The 23234-nt window shown below is 49.0% G+C and overlaps 1 protein-coding gene across 2 annotated transcripts in view; it reads left to right on the top strand.

Moving 5' to 3' along the window:
- The window catches only part of TMEM132E (transmembrane protein 132E), a 119383-nt gene extending 100771 nt beyond the window's left edge, over positions 1-18612 (top strand). For both annotated transcript variants that reach the window (XM_083588098.1, XM_083588099.1), the window contains exons 4-9: positions 4025-4217; positions 5096-5239; positions 9452-9657; positions 10256-10535; positions 12922-13113; positions 16948-18612. In XM_083588098.1, the coding sequence (XP_083444224.1) occupies positions 4025-4217; positions 5096-5239; positions 9452-9657; positions 10256-10535; positions 12922-13113; positions 16948-17982 (2050 nt within the window). In that variant the 3' untranslated portion in view covers positions 17983-18612. The remainder of the gene's footprint in view (positions 1-4024; positions 4218-5095; positions 5240-9451; positions 9658-10255; positions 10536-12921; positions 13114-16947) is intronic.
- The last annotated feature ends 4622 nt before the right edge of the window (positions 18613-23234 follow it).

Raw genomic sequence — 23234 nt, 5'->3', positions numbered from 1 at the left:
CGGAGAGCGGAGCATTACAAAAATAATACAGCCATCTCGGAAACCAAAGGCAGGGATCAAAGGCCGGGCTTGGCTGCCCCGCGGAGGCTTCCTGCAGAGCTCCTGATAAGCCTTTGTAGTGGGCTTGTTTTAAACCGAGCTCCTCGAGGAAGGGAACGGCTCAGATGCTTGGCTGAGATTTCTTAGACTCCAAGATAAATTGGGAAGAAAGCGGAGGAGCAGGCGGGGGAGGCTGGTCGGGAGGCTCCAGCAGCGAGCAAGGCAAACATCAAAAGCGCCCAGCCCAGAATCGGAAGCTGGCGAGCATCAAACAGCAGGCTGGCTCTCAGGTTTGGGGACAGCGCTGTCACAGGGGGGGTCTGTTGGTCTGTGGGAGTGCTGCTTTCATGGGATGATCTTGAACTGCAGAGATGATCGCACCTGAATCTCATTAATCCGGTTTAGTGGTTTATGCAAAAGCAGAACCAAAGCAGACATTCTGGTCAACGTTGCTGGCCCCCACCCAGGTGCGCCAACTCTAGCCACTGGAGGTGTCTTCAGCCCCCTCCCCAACAGTATTGAGGGGGCCTGGGGCAGCCTAGCAGAAGGCTGCCCTGCACAGCATTGGGAGACATGTGTAATATCACGCGTGTGACATCACACACTCACAATGTACACCAGCCCCCCTAATCTTGGGAGCAACCCAGAACCTCTGCCCCCCACCGTTCATAAAAGCATATGAACAACCTTGCTGGATCAGACCTGTGACCCTCCTAGTCCAGCATCCTGTTCTCACTGTGTCTTCAGGGAGGGTTGCGGGTTCTGATCCCGGGCACTTTTCTAAACTTACATTCCCATTCCAGTGGCTTGTACAAAATGGTGGCAATTGGGTTTTGTTGGTGGGCCGTTTCAGGGGGGCTTTGCCAACTACCCCATCTTAGGTTTCCTGGAGATGACTTCCAAATAACTCTCCGCTCCTGCAACATGCCGCGCCCGGGGAGGTCTGCAGTTTTGCAGAGAGGCCAATCTACCACGCTGCTCAATTTATATATTTTTAGCTGTAACGTGATGAAGGGGCTGGACAAGGCACCAGAGGGGGACTGGCTGACTGGCTCCTTCCCGGGCTGCAGATTAAACTCAGCCTTGGAAGATTGGAGGCGGGTGATGAATTCAAAGTGATTACAGTCACCTTTTAAGAAGAAAAAAAAACATGCCCCTGGATCAAATACTGCAGCTGGGGAGTGAAACGCGTCTCAGTCCTCACCGCTCTCGGGGATTTGGACATCAAAGGCTTTCATTTGCCTTGGCATTTTGACTCCTTGACGTCCGAGGCCTCCGCAGAGTCCGTGGGTGAGAGTTTTCCAGGGGGAGAGGGTGCAGAAGGGTTGGGAGGGAGCTTTGGGGCTCTGGCGTGACGAGAGCGGATGGGCTGTAGGGCGTGCTGTGGAGTTGCGGGTTCCAATCCATTTGCTCATCATGGTGCTGATGGAGGAGACACCCATATTATTACTTGATTTTGGTTTAAAAATACGGTGGATGCTCGGCTTGCGAACGTGATCCGTGCGGGATGCACGTTTGCAACCCGCAGCGTTTGCAACCCGCGTCTGCGCATACACATGTTGCGATTTGGCGCTTCTGCGCATGCACAAAGCATGATTTAGCGCTTCTGCACATGCACGACTGCCGAAACCTGGAAGTAACCCGTTCCAGTACTTCCAGGTTTCGGCGGTCCGTAACCCAAAAAAATGCAACCTGAAGCGGCTGTAACCCGAGGTATGACTGTAAAAGTAATACAAATAAACGGCACTTTGATATGTATAAGAAGGCAGTGCCCAAAACAGAAACACAATCCTACACTAACCACAGTGAGACAATTCATATTCTAGATTCCTTACTCTTTATGGACCTGCATCAAGGATAAGTGGTTTTTAAATGGGATAGCAGGTGAACAGTGTTACTTTTGATTCAGAGGCATACTGCCTCCAGTAACGGAAGCGGGACATAGGAACCATGGCTAGTAGCCAGGGATATTCCTTATTATCCCCGAGGAATTTGCCCAATCCTCTTCTAAAGGCCATCCAAGCTGGTGGCCATTGCTGCCTCCTGGGGGAGGGAGTTCCAAATGTTAACTGTGCGAACAAGTCCTTATTTTCATCTCCCCGGAATCTACCAACATTCAGCTTTACATTCAGCCTATGAGTTTTGGAGTTTTGGAGAGAAGGAGGGTGACATTTCTCTTATCCATTCTCTCGGTTCCAAGACGCAGGGATTATTTTTTTAAAAGATGGAACTCAATCCTGGCATCTCTCAGGTGGGTGCTGCTGCCATTATAATAAAACAAGGGTGGTGTTCGTGGTGAGCAACTCTTTTTCTAGAAAAATAGCACTGCCAAGACACTTATTCTGATGACCAGACATGCCATTCCCCAATAGCCTCCTAGTAAATAACTCTCCCTTCTTTCTCTCTCTCTCTCTCTCTCTCTCTCTCTCTCTCTCTCTCCCTCCCTCCCTCCCTCCCTCCCTCCCCGCCCCTCCTTAAAATCTATCTTCTAAAGAGCCCCTATTTCTCATTAAGCTTGTGCCTTAAACCTCTTAATGCTCATCTCCACCCACACAGAAGTCTCTAAGTGAGGCCTCGTTCCCATTGAAGAGGCAACACTTCAGACGGCAGGTGGGGCCTCACACACTAAGATGCTCCTGCATGTAATAAATGTGGTACCCAGACTGCTTTTTTGTCCATTCGTGGGAGGTGGAAATTCAAAAGCCTGTGAAGATGGCTGGGAAAATTTCAGTGAACTCTTTTGGAGGGAGAAGGGAGGGTTTAGCTTACGTTACATAAAAGAGGCGCAGAGAGTCTGTCTTGTCTGTCTCTCTCTCTCTCTGACTCCCCCCCTCCCCACTTTCAGATCTTCAGCACCTCATTTAAGTAAGGGAAGCCAAACTCAAGGTAATTTGTAAGAAGTCGATCTATTATAGTGCGGCAGCTCCTGCACTTTGGAACTCCCTGCCTATTGACATAGGGCAGGCATTTGTGGTTAGGCAAGGCTATGCTGAAACGGAGAACTCGGAGGTGCCCTTTAATCTGCTTTTTAGCTTATCGTTGATTTTATTTTCGTGTGAATGTTTTAAATAGCTTTCAAACTGGTATTTACCAATAATTTTTATTCTTTTTGTAAATCGCTTTGAGGTTTCTTTCTTACGATCCCATAGTATATAAAATTTGCGAAATAAATAAATGTTTTACATCGATCAATTTAATGTGAGTTTTTTTGTTTCTTTGGTAAAACGCTTAGAGGTTTTATTATGATCAAGCAGAATATAAATGTTGTCAAACAAACAAGTAAAACTCTTTAAAGACTTAGATACAAGGGATAAAAATGGCCACCTTGGAATCTTCTAATCTGTGTAAAGAAACCACCTCACTTTCCACCTCCATTTATATACTTATTTTATTACTATTTCTATCCTACCCTTCCTCCAAGGAGCTCATGGTGGCCTACATAGTTCTCCTTCTCCACATTTTATCCTCACAAGAACCCTGCAAAGTATCAAAGAACCATAGAGTTGGAAGGGACCCTGAGGATTATCTAGTTCAACCCCCTGCAATGCAGGGGTACGCCGCTGTCTCCTAAGGGGAGCGAACCTGCAGCCCTGGTGCTATCAGCACTGTGCTTTAACCTACTGAGCTATAATTAGTATATTAGACTGAGATGGAGTTCTTGGTTCAAGGTCATCCAGTGAGTTTCTTGACTGGGCGGGGATTCGAACCCGGGTCTCCCAGGTCCCAACACTCTGTAACCACCACACTGATGACATCCGCCTTCTTACATAGAGGTTTCCTAACATGCTCAGAGGTGTTGTTACGGTCAAGTGGCATTTAAGTGTCGTCAAATAAGTAAGTTAAATCTTTTCGGAGATCTGGATGTGGAAATGACCAGCTTGGAGTCTTCAGATCTGTATAAAGAAACCATTTCTGTGTTCTTCCACTGCTGGCATCCACCTTTCTCTCTCTTCCTCTCTCTCTTCCTCTCTCTCTCTCTCTGCAGGGCTGAGGATTCCCCATATGAGGTCATGCAGCTGGACTTTGAAATGGAGAACTTCACCAGCCAATCGGTGACCCGGCGCATCATGTGGCATATAGACTACCGAGGCCGAAACCCTCCGCCCGACCTAGAGAAGGCTGTGACGGAGCTGGCGGTCATCCAGAGGGACATTCGTGCCATCCTGCCACTGGCCATGGTGAGGTTCCCAGTAGTCAGGCTGGAAGTTGGTTTGTGTCTGTGCTACCAGTGCTATTTTTCTAGAAAAAGAGTTCTGGAACTCACCATGAATACCTCCCATCTTCTCTAAGAACGGCAGTGGTGCCCACCTGAGAGGTGCCGGCACTGAGTTCCAGTGAGTTCTGGCTGAGAAAAAGCCTTGTGTGCTACCCCTTCTGTTTCCTGACCTGCCTGTATCCCAAAACTGGCCCACCGGACCCATTGCATGATCTCATTCCCCCGAATCAAGTAAAGAAGCCTGTGTTTCCCACACTTCTGGGAAGCGTAGTTCTATCACAGACACAGGTGGCGCTGTGGTTTAAACCACTGAGCATCTTGTGCTTGCTGATCAGAAGGTCTGTGGTTCGAATCCTCGCAAAGGAGTGAGTTCCTGTTGCTCTGTCCCAGCTCTTGCCAAATTAGCTGTTCAAAAGCAGACCAGTGCAAGTAGATAAATAGATATCGCTGCGGCGGGAAGGCAAACAGCATTTCAGTGCGCTCTGGTTTCCGTCACGGTGTTCAGAAGCGATTTAGTCATGTTGGCCACATGACCTGGAAAGCTGTCTGTGGACAAACACCGGCTCCCTCAGCCTGAAAGCGAGATGAGCGCCTTAACCCCATAGTTGCCTTTGACTGGACTTAACCGTCCAGGGGTCTTTTACCTTTTTACCTTTTTCTATCCCCTCACAAAAACTGGAGCCAGCAGCACAAGGGGCCTTTGCAGGCCAGCTGGCCAGTCCACGTGTCAAAACTGGTTCACAGGAGGCAGAGGGTGAGGAAGGCCAGAAAGGCCCCCGCCCTCCCTGCAGTGTAGGATCCGGGCACTATAACTACCACAGCCTCCTTTGTCCCCTCAAGGATACGGAGATCATCAATACAGCCATCCTAACAGGTCGGACGGTGGCCATCCCAGTCAAGGTCATTGCCATTGAGATGACGGGCGTCATCGTGGACATCTCGACTGACGCAGAATGCAAGTCCACTAATGAGGACATCATCAAGGTGGGTGATGGGGAACCAGGCTGTGTGGGTGTATGAGAGGCACTAACTGCATTTGTAAGATCAGTCCCAACACGGCTAAGCGGAGGTATCTGCATTTTATTACATTTGTTTTTTGTATTATTTTAATTACTTTTTAACGATGTGTATATGTGTGTGTGTGTGTGTGTTTATCTGTTTTACAATTTAAAATATTCATTTAAACAACCTTAAAATTTCAATGACTTCCCTTCTTCCCTTTCCATGTTCATTTTGCATAACACAAATCCCTGCATATTTTATATAAACTAAACCATTCAGTATTCCATTATGACATCCATCAACACTTATTTACACTGTTGAATTTGTCTTAGCGCTCCCAATGTTTTCAAGTGTACACACTTTCCCCCCATATATTCAACAAACATTTTCCAGCCTTCTTTAAACATATGTTCTTCTTGTTCTCTTATTCTATAAGTTAGGTCCGCTTCTGGCTAGCTTTTGGTATTTTATCTGTGTTGTTTTGATTTCTGTAAGCCACTTTGAGTCCCAGTCTGGGAAAATGACAGTAATTATTATTAGTATTATTAGTATTATTTTGTTCTAACCCAAAAGTCCCAATTCCTTGTATGAAAGGTGCTCTGACCTTTCTGCAGCTTCTCCACCCCATGATACACCCTCCCACCACTTTCACATAATCCCTGCTCCAGAGGCGGCAGCAGCCAGCCCACTCCCTGCCAAATTCGTCACTGTGCATATGGAACTCCCTCCCACTGGAGGCAATGATGGCCACCAACTTGGATGGCTTTAAAAGAGGAGAAGGCTCTCAATGGCTACTAGCCATGATGGCTGTTTTCTGTTTCTATTCAGAGGCAGAGATGCTTCTGAATACCAGTTGCTGGAAGCTACAGGAGGGGAGAGGGCTCTTGCGCTCGAATCCTGCTTGTGTGTTTCCCAGAGGCATCTGGCTGGCCAAAGTGAGAACAGGATGCTGGACTAGACAGAGCCACTGGCCTGATCCGGCAGGCTCTTCTTCTATTCTTACACCCCTCGCCCACTGCCTGGACTGAAAACAATCAAGTTTGATTTACCATTGCCAGGTTTTAATGGTTCCCTTTCAGCCTGAGCGAGCACGCTAGCAACCCTGCGTTCCTGGACAGGCTGCGAGACACTCTGATGGGGCTAATGTGCTCCTTCCCTGCTCGTAAATCTCTCCGGTTGCCGGCCCTCGAATCCGGGGACGGGACCGAGCCTGCAAGCCGGGTTGAATAATTGATCAAGTCACTGCCCCTTTGCCTCCTCTTCTGACTTACCTTCCTCTATTCCTTCTCTGCCCCCCCCCAAACCTACTGAGTTATGTTGACATTGCTCCGAACGAGGTATGCTTGGCAGGAACTCTTGCGTACCTGGAGAGACTGGAGGGAGGGCGATTGCTCTGTCAGGACTATAAACCTGCACCATCCATCAGGCAACCTGCTATCTGTTACTGTAAATAATTCAGCATTAAGGAGAGCCGTGGCGTCGTCGGTGGCTCCACTCCCTGGGTGTGTATTGCAAAGAGGGGGCATAAACAACAGGAGTAGCTCTATCGATCTCCGGGCTCGAGGAGCGCGGAGGAACAAGCCTCCGGTTATCTGTGCAGTGAGAGGCTGACGGATGCCGCGGCCCCGTCTGGCTCAGAGCGACGCGGATGCCTTGCGGAGCAAGCGCCTTGCGCTCAGGAGAACACGAGAACTCGCGGGCATCCAGTGAACAGGAGCTAGCCAGCCGTAAATCACCTAGTACAAGTCGCAGTTAACTCCTTATTAGCGAAAATATGATCAGCAGCAGGAATGCCAGGCCTAATAAGCACAGCAACTTGTCTCTGGTAGGTGTTGCCCGCATGAAGCAGTTGCTGAGACTGAAGCAACCCCCAGGCAATCAGAGACTGTGTCTGCATGGAGCCAGTCTCTGCCCTCTTCATGCCTCTTCTTGTTCTGGGAGATCAGAGAGGAGGGGAGCTGGTTGCAGCAGGAAGGGGAGACATCCGTGCCTCTTCACCAGCCAGATCTCTCTGCCTCTTGGCCTCCCTCCTCCCCTGCTTCAGCTTCTGCCTCTGATTCTGGACTTCTCTCTGACACGGACTCTCCCAGCTCACTAAGCCCTGTTGCTCCTTCAGCTTCTGACACCTCCTCCCCACAGTCTTCTCCCTCTGACCGCTCATCGTCATTCTACCAACATTCCCTGAGCTCTGAGACTTCTTCCCCTGGAGGTTCCCCAGCTGGTTCCTCCCACCATTCCTGTGTCCAACCAGTCCATGACACAGAGCCATGGAGCTCCCACAGAGTGGTGTTAGGCTGCCTTATCTTGAGACGTGACTATTTGATCCATCTAGGGATGGCTCAAATGCGGACCACCAGCAGCCCAGCCCAGCCGGCTTCCTCCCTGATCCTGCGTTCTGACAATGTTGTTGTTGTTTAGTCATTTAGTCGTGTCCGACTCTTTGTGACCCCATGGACCAGAGCACGTCAGGCACTCCGGTCTTCCACTGCCTCCCGCAGTTTGGTCAAACTCATGCTGGTAGCTTCGAGAACACTGTCCAGCCATCTCGTCCTCTGTCGTCCCCTTCTCCTTGTGCCCTCCATCTTTCCCAACATCATGGTCTTTTGCAGGGAGTCTTCTCTTCTCATGAGGTGGCCAAAGTATTGGAGTCGCAGCTTCAGGATCTGTCCTTCCAGTGAGCACTCAGGGCTGATTTCCTTAAGAATGGATGCATTTGATCTTCTTGCTGTCCATGGGACTCTCAAGAGTCTTCTCCAACACCATAATTCAAAAGCATCCATTCTTCGGCGATCAGCCTTCTTTATGGTCCAGCTCTCACTTCCATACATCACTACTGGGAAAACCATAGCTTTAACTATACGGACCTTTGTTGGCAAGGTGATGTCTCTGCTTTTTAAGATGCTGATCTGGCAATGCCAGGGATCAAACCTGGGACCTGAGAGCCTGCTGGATCAGGCCAGTGGCCCAGCTAGTCCAGCATCCTGTACTCACAGTGGCCAACCAGATGCCTCTGCTGGAAAGCCTACAAGCAGGATTCGAGCACAAGAGCCCTCTCCCCTCTTGCACCTTCCAGCAACTGGTTTTCAGAAGCATTGCTGCCTCCAACTACAGTCATCACAGCAGACAGTAATTGATTGCCTTCCCCTCCATGTACTTGTTCAATCCTCTTTTAAAGCCATCCAAATTGCTGGCCATAGCTTGCCTCCTGTGGGAGGGAGTTCCGCAGTTGAACTATGGGCTGCACGAAGAAAACGGATAAACTATGCCAAGATGGTGAAACTTACAGGAAGAATTAGAAACCAGGAAGACACTGACTTTAATAAAGAATGGGGAAAGTTTATCATTTACTTTTTAAAGATTACTGTAAACAATTACACACATTGGTAGGATGGATGGAAATCTATGGAGTGATAAAGGATTTATAAAAATAGAGCTACGGAAGAGATGCAGAGGGGGAAATCATTATATGAAGAGCCACGGTGGGAGGGGAGGGAAGTCAAAGGGGATTATATGTTTACGTTGTTGTTGTTTTCTGTTTGTAAAAATGCAAAAATTAGATTTAAAAAGAAGACGAAGGGTTTTCTTTTCTCTCTCCCGAACCTGATTTTCTTCCCCATCCAGGGATGGATGTTACCCAAAGTGTAGCTAGCGTACAGCACGAGGCATTGGGGAGTTTTTCTCCAGCAGCGTTTCAAGACAGATGCTATTATTTGTCGTCCCTGGAAGGGCTGGGAGCGAGCCTGCTCCGGACTCTGTTGCTGGGTGTGTTTATTAGCGCAGAGGAGGCGAGCGCTGTGGCGTCGTCTTTATTTTGATGAACGACACAATATCCAGAGATGCATTTCAGGGCTCATTTTTATTCCGATGCCGAGCTGAGATTGCCTTTGCAGACATGCTGAGCTGGTGTCTCTTGGATGTTGAAGGCAAGCTTAAGTAGCCCCGGGGGAATAAGAAGAAATAGACCCCAGCTAATGTCTAACACACACACACACACACACACACACCCCACGTATCCCTGACGCCAGAACAACCAGCCAGCTTCATAGATGAGAGGAAACGTTTTCCCAAACAGTGGTCCACAAACCACCAGTAGTTTGTGAGAGGCAGTTCGTGACCTCTAGCATGGGAATTCAGCTTTGTCATGGCCAAAGCAGCCTCTTCCTCGGTACCCTAACTCACCAGTTTTGTCTTCAGGTTTCCAGCAGCTGCGACTATGTCTTCGTGAGTGGCAAAGAATCGAGGGGCTCCATGAATGCTGGGGTGTCCTTCAGCTACGAGCACCTCACCGCCCTCCTGGAGATGACCGTCTGGGTCCCCAAACTCCCGCTGCACATCGAGCTCTCTGACTCCCGGCTCAGCCAGGTGAAAGGGTGGCGAGTTCCAATCTTACCCGATAGGAGGTAAGCCAGGAGTTGGGGAAGGAGTGGGGTGGTTGGAAATCCTCTCGGGGATTGTGTTTGAGAGCCTCTAGGCATGCACAGCGAAGACTAGGCCATTCTCGATCCCATTGCCCAGAAGCTTCAGCTCATGCCAGAATTCTCCTCTAGTTGTGCTCACCTCCTTAGAACACGCAGGGACATGCAACTCTCTTATTTGAGAAACCTACCTGCTACAAAAAGCACCATCCTTTTTCAGACATTAACTAATTTTAATAGCATGTTTTTTAATTGTTGTGGCCTACCATAGGCCCTCATGGTGAAGAGATAATAATAATAATAATAATAATAATAATAATAATAATAATAATGATGAAAATAATAAAAATGGGGTGGAAATATCCACCCATTTAGAGTGAGGGAAGGCAGCACAGCCATCGCTCTGATTTGACTTTGCAATGTTATGTCACGTGAAATCCGATTGGCTACGTGGTGTCATTACGCCAGATGCACGATCCCTGATTGGCTGGATTGGCTGGTTAGTGGAAACTCCTTTTTAGGAAAAAAAGTGGGGAAGCGCCAGAGCAGCTGCTGGCTGACCCAACTGCTTTGGCTCCCACAGGTCTGTCCGGGAGAGCGAGGATGACGAAGAAGAGGAAGAGCGGCGGCAGAGCCGGGGCTGCACCCTCCAGTACCAGCATGCCACCCTGCAGGTCTTCACCCAGTTCCACACCACCTCCTCGGAGGGCACGGACCAGGTGGTCACCATGCTGGGCCCGGAGTGGATGGTTGAGGTCACAGACCTGGTCAGCGACTTTATGAAGGTCGACGACCCTCGGGTTGCTCACATGGTGGACACCAACACCCTCGCTGGCCGGGAGCCTGGCACCACCCTCTTCAAGGTAAGAGCGTAACAGGTACCCAACAAGGAAAGGACCATAGCTCTGTTCTAGATCACATGCTTTTCGTGCAGAAGGTTCCAGGTTCAATCCCTAGTGGCATCTCCAGGTAAGGCATTAGAGAGACTCCTTGCCTGAAACCCTGGAGAGCTGCTGCCAGTCAGTGTAGACTGTACAGAGCTAAATGGACCAGTGGCTCCTATTTAAATAAGCCCTTGATTGGGAACCACGAGGACTGGAATCTGAGCTTAGTGGCGGAGCCTCTGCTTTGCAGGCAGAATGTCTTAAAGTTCCATTCCTAGAATCTCCTGGAAAGCCAATTCCATTCCATGTAGACAATACTGAGATGGACGAGCCAGTCGTCAGTATAATGAATCTTCCTATGTTCCTCTTAAAATTAGCCCTTTATTTGGAATAGTGAGGACTAGAATCTTGGCTTGCTTTTAAGTAAAAATTCAGTGATGGAGAAAAGGTTCCAGGCTTAATCCGCAATGGCAGCTATAGGTAAGGTTGGGGAAAAGACCTGGAGAGCTTCCACCAGTTAGATAGATAGACACAATTGCCTTGTTCTATATAAGGCAACATCCTATATTAAGGAGCAGGGGTTATATGCCTCTGTTAGGGGAGGCAAAGGAGGTGCAGCTGTAAACATCAGTTTCCCCAACAATCTGAGCACCTTTAGATTTGCAGCTCCCCTCCCCTCCCCTGGCACTAGCCACTGCTCATATCGGAGACCCCTTTCTCACACATTCATAGAATTGTAGCGTTGAAGCGGACCCCCAAAGGTCATCCAGCCTCACGTAAAGGAGAGTCAACCACCTTCCACCGGAATCCATTCCATGGCCGAATGGCTAAGTTCCTCCTAAAGTTTCGTCAGAATCCCCTTTCTTGCCATTGAAAGTCATCATTTCGGGTCCTCCGCTCTGAAGCAGCAGAAAGCAAGCTCCCCCCCCCCCCCCCCCGTCTTCCATGTGACAGCTCTTCAGATTTTTGAAGGTGGCTGTTATCTCACCGCTCAGTCTCCTCCAGGCTAAGTATACCCAAGTCCCTCAACATTCTCACTTCACACATCCCAGGGCTAAGAAAACAGATCTGTTTTCCTTGGTGGGAAGGGGGAAGGGGGGCTCATCTGCATTTTCCTGCCTCTATATTCCCCTTCCTCCTTGGCTGCACACCCCTACACCCCTTCTTCCTTCCTCCCTTTCTCTCTCCCTCTCTCGCGTTTTCTCCCTGAACCAGCTCCTCTTGAGCCTGTGCCAAGCATCTCTTAACTACAATTAGTTCCAAGCCTGGGCACTGTATTGCCTTCCTAAGCAGAAATTCCCAGGCTCCCAGATGCTGCCTTCAAAGATTCGAGCAGTTCAAGGTCGGAGTGTCTTCCCTCCGGTGAAATGTACTTCGGAGAATTGTGTGTGCGTGTGTTTGCAGGGCGAGTGCATGAAGGGAAGGCCATGGAGTGGTGCTGTTCTCCGGCTTGGCTCATTAGCATCGCAGGCCTGGGATGGAAAGAGAGAAGCAATGCTTAGCTAGAGACCTCAGCAGGCAATTTCTCCATCAAGAATCACAGAATTGGAAGGGTCCACGTGGATCATCTTTCGCCCAGCGTGGGACTTGAACCCACAACCCCAAGATTAAGAGTCTCATGCTCTACTGATTGAGCTATCCTCTGGCTTTTTAAAAGGATCTCCCAGCTTGGGGTGTGGGATGACACTTTTCCATTCCATGGCATTCATCCCTTTAATATATATCGTTTTTTTACACACAGCACACAGGACTTCCTTTTTGAGCTTAGTTTCTAGGCGCCGGTCAAGGGCAGCCCTGCAGAGAGCGCACTACAGCAATCCACAAGGATGATGCGCAGTATTAGAAACTCAGATATATAAGCTAGGCGCCAAATGGCTCATTAAATGAGGGTTACAGTCACCAAAGCAGAAGGCCTGGTTGCCCTTTGGGGACAAGACGACTTTTGGGCTCCTGAAACTCGTTCTGATTGTGCAGATAAAATATAACTGATATAATTCTGCAGGATGTGTTGCTGGTGTGCTCAGGGAAGTTTTTAATTTTTGATGTTTTATTGTGTTTTTAATATCGGTTGGAAGCCGCCCAGAGTGGCTGGGGAGGCCCAGCCAGATGGTTGGGGTATAGATAATAAATTGTTATTGTTGTTATTGAAAACAGTCCAGATCCACAGATCCCCAGGCATACACCTCCAGGTGGTGGAGACGTCAGGCCCCATCCTGGCACCCGGGCATCTTCACTAGAACGCATGTTGGCCAATAGCCAAGTGCAAAATACACCTGGCGCTGGTGGTGATGAGGAATGTGACTGGGCGTTCCTCCTAATCCCAACCAGGGGAGATGTTCCTTACGGCCCACTTCTCTTCCCGTAGGTGGTCTCTCCGCTCATGGAGGCAGTCCTTGGGGAGACCCTGGTGACGGTGGCGGACGAGAAGGTCAGCATCACCGAACTGAAGGCCCAGGTCATCTCAAACCTCTCCCTCTCCCTCCACCCCAGCCCTGGGAACAGCCACACCATTGTGGCCAAGACGACAGCCCAGCAGACTCTGAACTTCTCCAAGCAGGTACTTCTTCTGGGGCAGCCCTCATGGATTGGGGGCGGGGGAGGGGGTAGATTTAATTAATTAATTGTCTCATTCTTTCATTTAGAACCCACTTTTTCTCCAAGGAACTCTAGGGGCCGCCCGCACTTTCCCCCCTCCCTGTTTTATCCTCACAACAACCCTGTGAGGTAGGTTTGGCGGAGCAGTAGTGACAGGCCCCAGGTCACCCGGCGGGTGGTCCTAGCCCAACACTCTAACCCAGGGGTCAGCAAACTTTTTCAGCAAGGGGCCGGTCCACTGTCCCTCAGACCATGTGGTGGGCTGGACTATATTTTGGGAAAAAAATAAAAAATGAACAAATTCCTGTTCCCCACAAATAACCCAGAGATGCATTTTAAATAAAAGGACACATTCTACTCATGTAAAAACACGCTGATTCCCGGACCATCCGCTGGCCAGATTTAGAAGGCGATTGGGCCGCATCCGGCCCCATCCTTAGTTTGCCTACCCATGCTCTAACCACTACACCACACTGCCTCTTGCTTGCCTTCTCTCACTCTAATCATTTCCTTAAGTTTACATGTCATTGCTGCTGCCCAATATTTTTGCTAACCGTTCCTGCGCTGTGGGTGGTGACCTATTTCCCTCCCCCCCCATTTGTCACAAAACGAGTGTCTGATCAGCTGCTATCAAATTCCATATTAAGTTTATATGTTTTTCTCAAGGGTCCAAATCCCTTCTGAGAAAATTATCAGAGCATCCAATGGCAACTCGTACGATGTCTGTGGCGATATAATCTGTACTGTCTTGCCCTAAAAGATGATAGATAGATAGATAGATACATAGATAGATAGATAGATGATAGATATATTAGTTTTTATTCACTGTATTCATTTTCATCTTCAAACTGTTTAGCATGCCTGCACAGAGATATATCTCTGTTTACATTAGAGCATATGGCATGCAACAATTACATAAAATTAAAAGTAACCCAACAATAAACACTCAGATAATCGTTTTCTGAATATATTAGCAAAGTTGTGTCGGAAGTGCACATACCCAAATTATTGCAATTATTACAGATATGAAAATGAGGTATAGCAACGTGTAGATTGGTGAACATACATAACCCAAAAGATTTCAGTCATTGGACCAATCTAACGAATGTGTCCAAAACTTCCCATTGCAGAGAGGATAAATTTTACTTTGTGGAGTCATAGACCATTGAGAGAGCAGCTTGTAATGTTTTTCTGTAACGTTAACACAAACAGGTCCTGCCGGATGAGAAATTAGAACCCCTATTATTTCCTTTTAAAGCTTGTACGCAGATGCGATTTCAAAGTATTAAGGCAAAAAAAGATATATTTTGAATAGAACAACTGCTCAAGTTTCCCTTCTTATAAATTATTACCTCAGGACTTGACATTTTACCACAAAACTCACACCATCTTATTCATCCGTTATATTTTATTCTATATAACTTATCCATTGTCTGCACTGAAAGCATCGCGGAACTAGGTCCATTTGAGGCCTTCCCACCATCGTTTTGAAATTGCCATTATTTACAATTCCATTGTGATTTACCCAGTTAGCCGTTTGGCCTCCTGCTACCTTACTTACTTATTTATTTTATATATTAAAAAATGTTTATAGACTGCTATCTCATTTTTTAAAAAATTCAAAGTGGTTTGCAACAAAAATACATAAAAACATGTTTTTAAAAGGTTTTAAACAGACGTCAATTAAGCACTGAGGAAAGGTGTGTGCTCAGTTGCCTGCATAGGCCTGACAGAATAGAAAAGCTTTCACCAGAAGGTCTCTTTGTTTAAAAGAAAAGAAAAGATGTGAGCAAGGATATATTTAGGTGTTGACATTGTATTTAAGCTATTCCAAACATCTCAGGCTGCATCTGTACAAGGATTTTGTATTTGAATAAAAATCGGTTGTCACAGGATCCTAGAACCGTAGAGTTTGAAGGGACACCCAGGGGTCATTCAGTCCAACCCCCTGCAATGCAGGAATCTCAGCTAAAGCATCCATGACAGAGGGTCCACCCAGCCTCTGCTTCAAAATCTCCATTGAAGAGTCCTTTCCCCTCTCTATAGTAACCATGGAATAACTGTGATCTCTGCTTTCACTTACACCATGGAATTACCTTTGAGACATTCAGCCATTGGGCTATTACTTTTAGATGTGTAGCTTTATATTAATCTACTATATCGAGACATTTTATTCCTCCTTTGTTGTAGCTTGTCTCCAAGGTTGCCTTGGGAACGCTAGCTCTTTTTCTTTTTTGCCACACAAAGTTTGTAAGTAGTTTTTGCTGGTTCAATCATACCCTTTTGTCACTCTTGGCCATTACGTTTTCAAATAGATAAAGTAGCCTAGGAATTTCTAATGCCGCAACGTTACATAACCATGTGAGTCCTGCCTGAGTCCATTTTAAAAACTCTTTTCAACCTTCATAACTTTCATTTAATTTAAAATATATGGTTGAAGACAACCCGGTTCCTAGATACGTTATCAGCGTAACTGCCCAATTAATTGCTCTCCCTTTCATCAAATTTGCTTTAATTGATTGCAACACATTTATTTCAGGTTTGGATGAGCTCATTTTTGTAGCCAAACGACATCGCCAAACCTCCCTATTATTTCAAGGAATTTCTGGTGCAGATTTTAAGGGATGAGTTAAGAAAAGCATTACATCATCAATGTACAAACAGATTTTGGAACTCGTAGACTGAACCTTCATCCCTGTTGCATCTTCTGTTGATCTTATTAGGACTGCTAACAATTCAATACATTTTAGAAAAAGGAAAGGGCAACAACTGCAGAGGGCAACAATTCGTGTCTGGCTCTTCTGTTTACATAAACTGTCCAGCAAAGGGCACCTAAAATGATTCAGGGGATGGAATAATAGAATTATAAAATCGTAGAGTTGGGAGGGACTCCTGAGGATCATCTAGTCCAACCCCTTGCAATGCAGGACCCTCAACTAAAGCATCATGAAAGATTGTCATCCAGGCTCCATGGAAGGAGAGTCCACAACTTCTCAAGGGAGCCCATTCCACTGTCAGACAGCTCTTACTGTCAGGAAGTTCTTCCTGATGGAGCTGCTCCCTTATGAGGAAAGATTGCCACATTTGGGGTGTACTAGTTTAGAGAAAAGGCAAGGAAGAGGGAGCATGACAGAACTTTATACAGTTAGGCATGGCACGGAGAAAGAAGATAGTGAGAAGTTTTCCTCTCTCACTAGAACTTGTGGACATCCAACAAAGCTGAACGTTGGCAGATTCAGGACAGATAAGCGAAAGATAAACGTGGAACTGTGGAAATCACTCCCACAGGAGGCAGTGAAGGCCGCCAACCCTGATGGGTTTAAAACAGGATTGGACAAATTCATGGAGGGCTATTGATGGCTGCCAGCCATGACAGCTGTGCTTTGCCTCCACAGTTGGAGGCAGCAATGCTTCTGAATGCCACAGGAGGGGAGAGGGCTCTTGTGATCTTCCTTGCAGATGTGATGTCCTTGCAGAGACATCAGGTTGGCGACTGTGAGAACGGGATCCTGTATTGGGTGGGCCACTGCCCTGATCCAGTAGGCTCATCTTATGTAAGAGAATGGCGATCTGGGCCAGCGAAAGGGTGTGGCCTCAGAAGGGTGCGTGGCTTCCAAAGAGGGCGTGTGGCCTGACCAAGAGACATTGCCTGGGGAAAGTTTGAAGGGCCAGACAAAGAAACCCATGGGGGCCACATTCAGTCCACAGTCTCGAGGTTTCCTGCTCCTGATGTGAAAAGGGACGGGGGGTTTCCACACAGTTTGTTTCCCACCTTTCATTTCTCCTTCTTCCGCAGGAGGCCTTGCTGAGCCTCTGGGTGTCGTACAGCGACGGCACGACCGCTCCGCTTTCCTTGTACGACCCCAAGGACTACACACTGGTGGTGACCAGCCAGGACCGGGCGGTGGTGTCGGTGATGCCTGAGAGAGCCTTTCCGCTGGTGATGGCCGAAGGCGAGGGGGCTGGCGAACTGGTCAGGGCCGAGCTCATGATCTGCGAGAGCTGTCAGAAGACCAAGAGGAAGAGCGTGCTAGCCACCGCCCTGGCTAGCGTCCGAGTGCATTTCAGCTCCGAGGAGGAGCCCACCTACGACTACGAGCCTGTCCAAACGCCCAGCAGGCCCGGGCGGGAGAAGGGGAGCCCTGGCACCACGCCCCGGGTGGAAGGCGACTGGCACTTGCCGCCCAGCCCGGAGAGCCGGCCGCCCAGCGCTGCCCTCCCGACCGAGGACTTCCCCACCATCCCCACAGGTTATGTGCAGGTGACGCGGGGGCTGACGGACCTCGAGATCGGCATGTACGCCCTACTGGGCGTCTTCTGCCTCGCCATCCTCGTCTTCCTCATCAACTGCATCGTCTTCGTCCTCAAGTACCGTCACAAGCGGATCCCGCCGGAAGGCCAGACCAACATGGACCACTCTCACCACTGGGTTTTCCTGGGCAACGGGCAGCCCTTGCGGGCCCAGAACGACCTCTCGCCCCAGCCCGAGAGCTTGGGCAACCCTCTGGAGAACGTCCAGACCTGCTGCCACGCTGACCACCACAGCAGCGGCTCCTCGCAGACCAGCGTGCAGAGCCAAGTGCACGGGCGGGGGGACGGCTCCTCGGGGGGCTCCACCAGGGACCAGAGCGAGGACCCGCTCAACTCGCCCACCTCCAAGCGGAAGCGGGTCAAGTTCACCACCTTTGCCACCATGCCCTCCGAGGAGCTGGCGTACAACTCCATCCCCATCGCCGACGAGGAGGACTTGGAGTGGGTCTGCCAGGACATGGGTCTGCAGGGACCCGAGGAACTGCACAACTACATCCACAGGATCAAGGAGATTGCATAGCAGGCTTGGGCCCCACGCTTACCGGAGGCGGAGGGGGCTCCCTTTGGAGAATCAGAATGGATCAGCCGTATCGCCCTCCGGCGTTCACTGGGCTCCCCTGCGGCCCTCCTCTAAGTGGACCAGCCCGCCGCTGGCCCCACTATGTTCAGAGAGAGAAGGAGGGTGACCCCCTAGGAGGGGGATGGATCCTTTTGCTCAGAGGGGGAGCCGGATGTGCGGAAATCAGCTTCTGCCGCAACTGTGGAAGTGCCAGGCGACGCGCTGGGATTGGGTGGGGGAGACTGGGCCAGCTGCGGCCAGCTGGTGCTTCTGCCCATAGCCAAGTATTTAAAGGGGGGTGGGGTGGGTGGCGCCGCCAAGCAGGCCGAAGGAGTGGAGAGCTCAGGAGCCACCGTATGGAATTGCCCCACAGAGGGGATAAGTCCTTGCACCTGATTTCGGTTTGGCCGGGGGAGAGGGGAAGCTTGCTCTTGGCCTCCCCAAAACGACCACTGCTGCCTTTGCTGCCGCCCGTCTCTGAAAGGCAATCCTCCCCTCGGCTTTTCTTCTTCATTTTTTTTTTTTTTGCACAATAAATGTTGACTGTTTTTTTTATATATATGAAAAATAAAATAAAAAAGATAATATTCAGGGATTCTGTCTGATCGGGTGGGACCCGTGTGGAGCAGTGCTGCCTGCCCAAGCCGTAATCTGATTCCTGCATTGCCCTGCCCATGCACCTGGCTGCATTTGTTTACCTGATACGCAATCCGGTTTTCCCAGTGAGGGGGTGGGTGCGTTGTGGAACAAAGTTGGAAGCCAGGAGCCTCGGGGGCATGCACATCCCTGCACCAAATATCAGTGGAATAAGTCCCAGGAAGAGACTGTCAGGTTCCCATTCTGGGACAGCCTCCCAGTGTTTACTTGCTTGGTGGGCCGACTGGGTGGGCCTTGCAGCCCAACCAGCAGCCATAATGATGGTTGCAGTGTTCCTTCCCTTCTGCTCCACAGTGCTTCTAGTCCCTAGTGAGGCAATGCAACCCACCTTCCAGAGAGGGGGGTGGTGGACATGCTCTCCCTTTCCTGTAAACTCTCTTCCATTCCTCTTCTGGGAAGGGAGCTCCTCTGTGTGCCCCAAGGAAGGGGGGCTTGCACAAGGGGGAGGCAGGCTAGGAAGCAAGGCTTAGGGCATCGGGATAGCCGTGGCTGTGCTGTTTGGGGCAAGGTCATCTCTTTGCACACATAAAGTCCCATGTTTCATCCCCAACAGCATCTTTGGGTCGGGCTGGGAATCTCCCCTGCCTGATACCCTGGGAAGCAGCTGCCAGTTAGTGTAGACAATACTGAGCAACATGGACCAGTGTTATAGGGCAGCTTCCTATGGTCCAGTGGGTCAGTGTGGGAGGAGGGCTGGATTTCACATCTTGGTTAAAAAGAAACAAGCTCCTCTTGGATGCAGGATTCTCATTTCCCCCTTCATGGGTCTCTCTTTATTTCTCCTTGGGTTGATGCGCTCCTTCTTTACTTGGTTTGGGGTGGGGTTGGGGAGGCCGGGATGTTGGTCCCTGCAGGTGAAAACATTCATTTGGACGAGACTCCAAAAAAAGATTTGGAACTCAAGAGTTGCTGACAGGGGTGGCGCCTTTCGATGAAATCTGAGTCTGTGGCAGCGCACATCACAAGGCTGATTGACCCTCCGAGACTCAGAGGGGGTTTAGGCACTAGGGGGATATCTTGTTCGGAGTGGGCCTTGGATAACTGCCCTTCCAGGGTCAGTCATTCCAAAAGGTCCCCTTTCTTTTGGATCAGAACCAGTCTACCCATGCAGGAGAATCACATGGTATGGTTCCTAGGTGGACCCAGGTTGCAAGGGGTGGGGGTGGAATCTCAGAATGAAAAAAAAACATGACACCTACCCTCCCCATTGGGACTTCATTGCCATCACATGTTTGAAAGAAAAACTGGGAACTGAAGCCTAATGGTGGACTATAGCCAATGGTGGCAGTCCATGGAGTAGAACTCTATGATGTCACTTGTCCTGGACTGTACCACTGAAGGGGGAGGGAAGGGGAGTCTCATGGCCTTGGATATTCCCCCCCCCCACACAGATCCCCCACCCATCCTCTCAATTACAGCAATGTAAAATAAATATATTAAAATTTAGCTAGTAAAAAGAGCACAGCATAATTAAAAGCCCTCCCTATTTAAAAAAGAGCTCCCAAAGGCCGTGTGGAAGGACAGCAAGGAGCATAGAAGCCAACTCCTAAGGCCAAGGTCCCTTTGGGCCCCCAATAAAATATTTCAGGGGGCTGCCCCCCCAAGTTGATAGAGATTGCCATTCAAATAGTGTGGGTGTCCCCCGTCATGTGATTGATTATGCAGGACAGGGTTTACCTGCCTCCCCCTCCCCCCGTTTTATTCAAGTTGGCACCCCTGGCAAGGAGGGAGCCAGTCTGGCTTCTCAAGGGAGGGAGTTGCAAAGTCTGGGAGCAGCCACTGAGAAGGCCCTGCCCCACACCAAGCATGCCTGTGAGGGGGATAGGACTGAGAAAAGGACCTCCCTTGAAGATCCCAGAGCCCAGGCAGGTTTGTAGGGGAGAATATGGTCTTTCAGCTAGCCTGGGCCTAAGCCATATAGGGCCTTCTAGGTTATAACCAGCTACATTTCAGCCACTCAGAGAAGTGTTCGCACAGACATTTCTCTATCCTTCATCCAGGAGAGGTAAAATCAGCCTCAGAGTTCAAGGAAGGTTTCCAGCCAGGCAAAATCATTTGGAGAGGGAAGTGGTCTGAAACGAGTCCTGGCAGCCAGTCTAGAGGGCCCATTTGGCCACTGGGCGTGAAGTTGCCCACCCTTGTATTGTTGCTTTTTATTTATATAAATATTTATAAACCAACTGCTCATATGACATTTCCAAAGTGGTGTATAGCAATATATGCCAATACAATCAAATGTAAGACACTGATTTAAAAAACAAAACAAAACAGCAACAACGATTGGCTCGCCTTAAGAAAATGTAAATCACTGAATTGTCCTGTTAGCACAAAAAAGCTCCTATTTATTTTCTTGATTTAGTCCCATTTACACAATCCACCCTTCCTCCACAGAGCTCAAGGTGGCGTACATGGTTCTCCTCCCCATTTTATCCTTGCAGCAACCCTGTGAGGTAGGTTAGGCATAGAGGCAGGGATTGGCCCAAGGTCACCCAGTGAGCATCATTCAAACCATTGTTTCCCAGGCCCTAGTCTGACGCTCTAACCGCTGGCTCTCTTAAGATGAAGCTCCGGCCTAAGTTTGCACGTGATGAAATATCAAACTACCATACTACTTGGGTTATTGCATTTATTTCCCACCCTTTCCCCCCAGGAGCTCAAGGAGCTGTGCATTGTTCTTCCACTCCATCAATTACCATATTTTTTGCTCTATAAGACTCACTTTTCCCCTCCTGAAATGTAAGGGGAAATGTGTGTGTGTCTTATGGAGCAAATGCAGGCTGCGCAGCTATCCCAGAAGCCAGAACAGCAAGAGGGATTGCTGCTTTCACTGCGCAGCAATCCCTCATGCTGTTCTGGCTTCTGAGATTCAGAATAATTTTTTTCTTGTTTTCCTCCTCCAAAAATTAGGTGCGTCTTGTGGTCTGGTGCATCTTATAGAGCAAAAATATGGTAATCCCCACAACAACCCTGTGAGGTAGGTTAGGCCGAGAGGCAGCAACTGGCCCAGAGTCACCCAGTGAGCATCATTCAAACCATTGTTTCCCAGGCCCTAGTCTGACGCTCTAACCGCTGGCTCTCTTAAGATGAAGCTCCGGCCTAAGCTCATGGCTGAGTGGGGATTCGAACCCTGGTGTCTCGGAGGCCTTGGTCCAGCACTCTACCCGCTAGACCGAATTGGCTTTCTAGAGATGCCTGCAGGTTAGCAGCAGGGATGCCAGCCGTTAACTCTGCTCCACAGCGTGGGTCCAGCGGCGCAGAATGCCTGACTTCCAGCTGAAGTCGGCCAGGCAGTTTTGAAGCGCGGGGGGGAATCAGCAGCTTTCTCTGGATGGTCTCGGTGATTGTATTAAACAGTTTGAGCTCTGTAAATCCCACTGTGTGGAATGAGATAATGGAGCTCGCCTATCACATTTCTTCCTGTTCACTGAATGTGGTCTAAGGCTGTAGTTTTCCTCCAGAAAGTGTGAGGAACAGCGAAGTGTTCTGAAATCCCCATTGTTGGTCTGCTGCCGCTGCCGCTGAATATTCAGCCAACAGTTGAATTGCAGCAGTTCTCCAGGGCAAGAAAGACAGGTATCGCATTGCCCAAAGTCCAGTTTCTTGAGAGCCAGTTGCGAGAGTGTCAGACTAGCAGCTGGAAGTAGACCAAGGTTCAAATCCCCCTAGTTGACCTTGGGGACAGTCACTGCCTCTCAGCCTTGCCTACCTCACAAGGTTGTTGTGGGGATTAATTTGAGGAGGGGTAGAACCATGTACCCCACATTGAGCTCCTTGGAGAAAAAGGTGGGATAAATATGGGGTTTTCGGTTGTATAGAGAACAAACAGAAATTTTAAAGTTGACATAAAACACCTCCCCCAGGTGCCAACTTGAATATAATACTGGGGGGGGGGTAGGTAAGCCCTGATCCACATAATCGATCACATGACATGGTGCACACACCATTTGAATGGTAATGCCCATCCGCTTTGGGGGTGGTGGCCCACTCAGCCCCTAGGAGTTGGCTCCTATGCCCCTCCTGTGACAAAACGAGAGCAGAAGCATTATCAGCGTATATAAGGAAAGAATACATCAGTGAGAAGCAAAAGCAGGTGCAAATTCAATAATAGGAACTGGACCTTGGCAGAAGATCAGGAGAACATCAGGCATGCCTCAATTGTCCTGGCAGTTTCTGACAGATGTTCTTATCTGTGTGATTCAGAGGTATAGAAGATAAAGACCAACCGTAGCACACCAGAAGACACTGGCTGTTCTTTACCCTGCAGGAAATGTAGGTTGTGGGTAATTTGCTTCTAAAATTGCAAGGTTACAAATGTTTTTTTATGCCATGCTTGCGAGGATAGATAAATGAATAATAATGAATAGATAATTTGGATTCCCTACATAAATGCTAGCCAAGCGGTGCATCCTGGAAGCTGGGCAGTCCCCGGAACTGCAAACTTTGGATGCATGGACATCCAATTAAGCCGAGTGTTGGAAGATTCAGGACAGATAAAAGAACGCCCTCATTCATGCAGCACGTAGTGAAACTATGGAACTCTCTCCCACAGGAGCCAG

This window comes from Podarcis filfolensis (assembly GCF_964270895.1).
Source record: "Podarcis filfolensis genome assembly, chromosome: 15".
NCBI classification, from domain to species: domain Eukaryota; kingdom Metazoa; phylum Chordata; class Lepidosauria; order Squamata; family Lacertidae; genus Podarcis; species Podarcis filfolensis.
Note: the sequence above shows the minus strand (reverse complement) of the source record. Positions and strands in the feature narration are given on the sequence as shown.